This window comes from Osmerus eperlanus, chromosome 13 (assembly GCF_963692335.1).
Source record: "Osmerus eperlanus chromosome 13, fOsmEpe2.1, whole genome shotgun sequence".
NCBI lineage: Eukaryota > Metazoa > Chordata > Actinopteri > Osmeriformes > Osmeridae > Osmerus > Osmerus eperlanus.
The window spans coordinates 4894775-4900298 of record NC_085030.1 but is presented as its reverse complement, the minus strand read 5'-3'; the positions used below and the strand labels follow the sequence as shown (position 1 = coordinate 4900298).

Genomic DNA, 5524 nt, shown 5'->3' with positions numbered 1-5524 from the left:
TACGTGAGCTGAGTCACAGTATAAGCCAGTCTGAGACCAGCCATGCAGGCGGGAGGGGCGGGTGGAGGGATGGGGGAAGAGATAAGGGCTATTGTTTATGTAAGTCTATGGGTAAAGACATGAATTAGAACCACGCGAGACAGAGGAAGTTGACAAAGACATTGGGAAGCTGAACGAGAGAGACAAGAAGCGAGACCAGGGTACCGGTATGTCACCCAGCTGCTGAGAAGGATGGTTTGAAATGGAGAAGAGAAGAAAGAGATTCCATGTGGGACTGACGTGTATCCTGGGACTTGAATATCAAATTGTGGATGTGCGAGGTTGAACACACACACGCGGCTTCGAACGGATGTCTGCCCTGCGCTCCCCTTTTCCCATTCTGTGCTTTTGTCTCTCGGCCCCTCACTTTTCTCGTATAACACACACACACACACACACCCAAACAATTTTACATTGAGTGTTACCTAACCCTGCATACTGTATACTTTTTGAGTCGCCTGATTATTTGATTTGATGCCAATTTGACCTTTCTATCCCATATTTTGTTTTCCAATCATGTTTCTTCCCCAATCAATCTTCATCCGTGTCAGGTACTGCTAGTGAACGTCTTTCAACTGCTGACCTTCTCACGAGAAAGATAGAGACAGAGAGAGAGAGACAGAGAGATTATGCTGCCACCTACTGGGCCCACAGAGTACTGCAGTGTTGGTATAACAGTTTCAGAGAACGAATGAAGCTGTGAAGAACCACAAGCCCACAGCCCCTCTATCCCCACAACTATCACATCGCAACTATCCAATCACATCGCAACTATCCAATCACATCGCAACTATCCAATCACATCGCAACAACGTACACACAAATAACTATGGACTACTGAGGATTCATTTATATGGATAAACAGATAGATAAATAGCCAAACAGTGCCCCAAAAATTCTCCAAAAAGCTATTCGATGTGTGACAAAGGCAGAGAAACTGCGCTACACTGGTGTCAAGGTTTCAATCCTTTGATACCTAGACCATGGGGTTTGCCATCAATGTTGTTTGAGGCCCAATTGAACCACACACAGCCTGAAAAAAAGATGTCAAACGTCTGGATAAACCTTGTCTATGCATGATAATGGGTTGTTTGTGGCACACATTTGAATATCCCACCGACATGAGCATGAAACATAACATCATGTCACACAGAACGCAACAATGTTTCGGGAATTTCATGTGAAATTCATTATGAGCACTTCATCATACATTTCAGACTCAAATCTTTTCAAACCCAACAACTTTGACTTTGGCATGTCGTGCACACAGGCAGTTACTCACGTTGAGCCGTCTTGATGGGAGGAATCTCACACACACAGTCCTCTGCCCCCACCCCAGCCCCCGCCGAACTCACACTCCACACCGAATCCTGCCTCTCATCGTGACTCCACAGAAAGCGCTGGTTCCCCTTCAGTATTTTGGCTTCTCTGTGTTTTTCCCCTCTCTGTCTCCCTGCTTCCCTCCGTTTCTCTCCCACTCTCTCTCTCCCTCTCCCTCTCTCTGTGGTGACTCTCCCCCTCTCTCTCCCTCTCTCTGTGGTGACTCTCCCTCTCCTCTCCCGTTCCCCAGCCAGTGGTTCTGCTCTGAGGGCTAGGGAGGCGACGCTTGTTGAGAGATGTGAGTGAATGTTCCTGACTTAACTGATGTGACTGGACAGCTCTCTGCCTTTGTATGTGTGTGTGCATGTGCGTGTGAGAGAGAGCAATTGAGTGTGTGGCAAGGGGATTCTGCCAGCAAGCATTCCTGAATAGGCCAGTGTACCCCCCCACCCCACCCCACCCACCACTGACACAATAGTTCACTCTAACTGTCCCGTGAGAGTCACACTTTTATGCCCACATGAGGCACTTGTGAACCCACACACACAAAAGATAATAAAATAAAGATCAAATTGAATTTGCAATGCCAGTGTGTCCTGAGTTAATCTGTGCTGTCGAGAGGAGAGATTCCCCAGCCGGGAATGTGATTCAATAAGCTCTTTTAGGCTGCAGCTTGCAGGCATGGCAGGGCATACAGACAGGCCTTTGCAGATATCCAGCTGCCTCAGAATTTACCACACACACGCGTGCGCGTCGGCTGTGTGTGTGTTTGTGCTTCCATATACATAAAGGACAACATGGACCTGTTAGACAAAATAGGCCGAACAAGAACAGAGGGCATGTACTACAGTACTTAACGACACGTGGTCGATCTGGACAGATAGACATCCAGCTGCGCGTTGCTAAATGCTACAGCACACCTGCAGGTTGCAATAAATCATTCAAATTCTAATCACTAGGGTTAGGGCTATCTAAACGTCACTTAATATCTTATTGGCTGTACTGGATATAGACTTCTAAATAGACTAGGCTTACAAAGTGAAACTGTCCTATTAATTTGAGCTAGGTCATTCAGAAATACCTAATCCTTTCCTTGGATTTGTGATTACATCCACTTACAGATCAGATGTCACATGGTACCACTTAGTCAATTAACCAATTAAGCATAAAATGGGAGGGGCATAGGGAAGACACACCCATGTTTGTTTGCGGCAAAAATCCAGCACATTATGTGCTTGTGAATCTTGCGGCAAACTAGTAATGATGATGATGGCTTATAGTGTTGGATAATGAGATGACCATGAGAACATAGGACTGCAGGCCTGGGCCTTGTTGACTACGCCCTTTTGGTTGGATGTGGTTCAAAGGCTAGCACTGTGAGTGTGTGTGTGTGTACATGAGTGTGTATGTGTGTAAGTGTGTATGTGTGTGAGTGTGTGTGTGTGTGAGAGTGTGTGTGTGTGTGTACGTGACTGTGTGTGTGTGTATGAGTGCGTGAGTGTGTATGTGTGTGAGTGTATGTGTGTGTGTGTGTGTGAGTGTGTGTGTGTGAGAGAGTGTGTGTGTGAGTGTGTATGTGTGTGAGTATGTGTGTGAGAGAGTGTGTGTGAGCTTGAGCGGACAGTCTCTTTATGGAAACTGCTCTATTTAATCTAGTTATGCAACACTAATCCTGTTAGAACCGGTCCCGGTTAATGACCGTAAGTTGAGGAAGAAACCAACCCCAGCCTCCCGCCATTAGTTAAATCCTCCAGCGAGAATGAACATACTCTAGTGGAGTTTGCAGTAGATAGATACATAGTGGATATACTTCCACACCGGTTGCCCTTCCTTCAGAGGAAAAGCCTAGCTTGTCTTCGAAGAACACAGACGTTCTGATCTGTTTAATGGTTGCTCCTCAGTAGTCAGTAGGATGGTTGGAAGGGGGACTGTAGAGATGGGCATATAACTGCTTATCTGCAGCAGCTGTATAGTTTTTGATACCTGTGGTGATGTCATAGAGTACAAAGATCATTGTAAAAGTAGTGTCATAGAGCTGTACATGGCAGATCAATGGATTGATGAACAGGCTCCAGTGTATAGGTATTCAATTGAGTACAGTGAAAGTTACACTACAGACGGGTACAGGCCACGCACACACGCACGTTGTGGCTGAATGCCATGTTCTAAAAATATTTTCTCAAACTGGATATTCTTTGCTGCTTCGTTCCCATTTGGCCAGCAGCCTCTATCACAGGGAAATAACTAAATCTCAATGAATAAGCCACTCTAAAACAGTCAAATAAAAATACCTTGCGATTGTCTTTATGGCCTACCTGGTCTCGAGCTGGCCGATGTGGATGATGACGTAACGTTGGTCTTCACCTGTGGCTTTGGACTGATGCCGTCTCCACAGCCGCTGTGACCTTGTAGAAGACCGGTGACAGAAAGGTTTCTCCGAGGTGGTTCTTTCTTCTTAGTTAGTCTCCGAGAAGTAACACACAACGCTGCCATGTCCCGGTGAAGAAGAATCGAACACCGGCGTGCCGGATACATTCTGTTCTCCGGGTCTGGTACAAAAATAAAGAACCTGACAGAAGTTCCAACGTACTAGCTCAGGATACTGATAACTTCGTAGATTAATACAACATTCAAATTCGTGATATTAATCGACAGTAAATAAATTGTTCTCCAACACATCTGGCTTCCCACGTTTAAGCGAGTAACCGGCATTTACATTAAGACATTTTGTACAGACAGGTGAACTTCCGTTTCTTTAGGGGGAAGCACAGAGAACAATCTTATTCAAAGTCAAAACGTATTAAGTTAGTTTGTACATGATTTGGTCTGTTGTACTATACGCTACAATAAACCAATATAATCAAACAAGAAAACCAATATTCTGGTCTCAAAAGAAATATATAAGGTTGCCATGCCAAAGCCACCCCCCTTTCGACAAGCACATTGGGTTTACCCGTACAGTATGAGTTCCATGCCGTCATGCGGACAGGAAAGGGGCGGGATTATGGGAACGAAGGGTTCGTTTATGCGGCTATGGACTAATCAGACACGAGTGCGCTTGTCGGTCGAACCCATGACGCAAATCACCCCAAACACCGCACGCAATGTACTTCACAAGAACTGTCAGCAGCTTGTGGACACATTTGTCCGTCAAAACAGCTCGACCCCGAAGGCACAAACACAACCCCCAATACAAAGAAAACACATGTAATGAGAAGGTCAATTTGAGCTTTCAACGTTAATAAAGTTTCCCGCTTCGGTGTAAGTTCATACATTTGTGGACAAATTAATAAACAGGATGTATGTAGCGTCTTGTTGAAACTTCAGATTGCTTTGCCTTTGGCTTTGCTATTCAATGCCATCGTCAGTATTGGGTTAAGCAGCCTAACGTTATGCAACGTGAAAAAATAGGGTCAGGAGTCCCATTTTTTCCCAAGCTGCTTGTCTTGCTCTGGCAGCGGTGGCGGTGTTTGACTTAGCCATGATAATATGCTTATTGTCTAGAGACTCATTATAATAGTTTGCTCGGATGGCGAGAATAGCCTATCACCGCTCTCTCTTTCGTCTTTTCCGCCATCATACCGTTAGAAAATCACGGTTTTGGTGATCGACCTTTCCTGCCTTTTGAAGTAGGACGTGCACGTGCAATTTCCCTGATAAGTTTAGCCTGATTGAAATTAACCACATGATTTGGATGCGGATCAGCCGTTGACGAACCGATATTTGCTGTTCTCACTCATCTCGCTAATGTTAACGGGCTAAAGGGACAATTGATTAACTTAGCTTCAACCCTTACGACGAACGGGGCCCTGTTCTCTCTAGGTGGATCATTAGTAAATGTTTCACCAACACACAAGTCTGTGCTCTGTTCCTCCCTTCATGCTTCTGGCAACCCTTTGTGTTTTGCAAGCATGTCTGAAAATGTATGCAAGCATTGTTTTTAGTTGCCTGTAAAGCTGCACTGCAGTTGTATTTAAGCAATGTACGTTTCCATACTTACATCTGTGTTTCAGTTTATGGTGTGGAGCTGAAGGGTTCTGAATAGTAATGTCTGTCATGGTGAGGTAGACAGGTGGAGCCAAAAGCAGGGAAAACACAGGTAGGCAGGATAAAAGTGTTTACTAAATCAAAAACCAGATACACAAAGGACTACTCACACATGGGG

General features: G+C 45.1%; 1 protein-coding gene across 2 annotated transcripts in view; it reads right to left on the bottom strand.

The window, feature by feature from the left end:
- Nucleotides 1–4241, bottom strand: part of nocta (nocturnin a) — a 7947-nt gene extending 3706 nt beyond the window's left edge. The window contains exon 1 of one of the 2 annotated variants that reach the window (XM_062476627.1): nt 3675–4241. In XM_062476627.1, the coding sequence (XP_062332611.1) occupies nt 3675–3894 (220 nt within the window). In that variant the 5' untranslated portion in view covers nt 3895–4241. Of the gene's footprint in view, nt 1–1321; nt 1675–3674 lie in introns of those variants that run through there. The other variant, XM_062476629.1, reaches the window with a different exon arrangement.
- Between the last annotated feature and the right edge of the window lie 1283 nt (nt 4242–5524).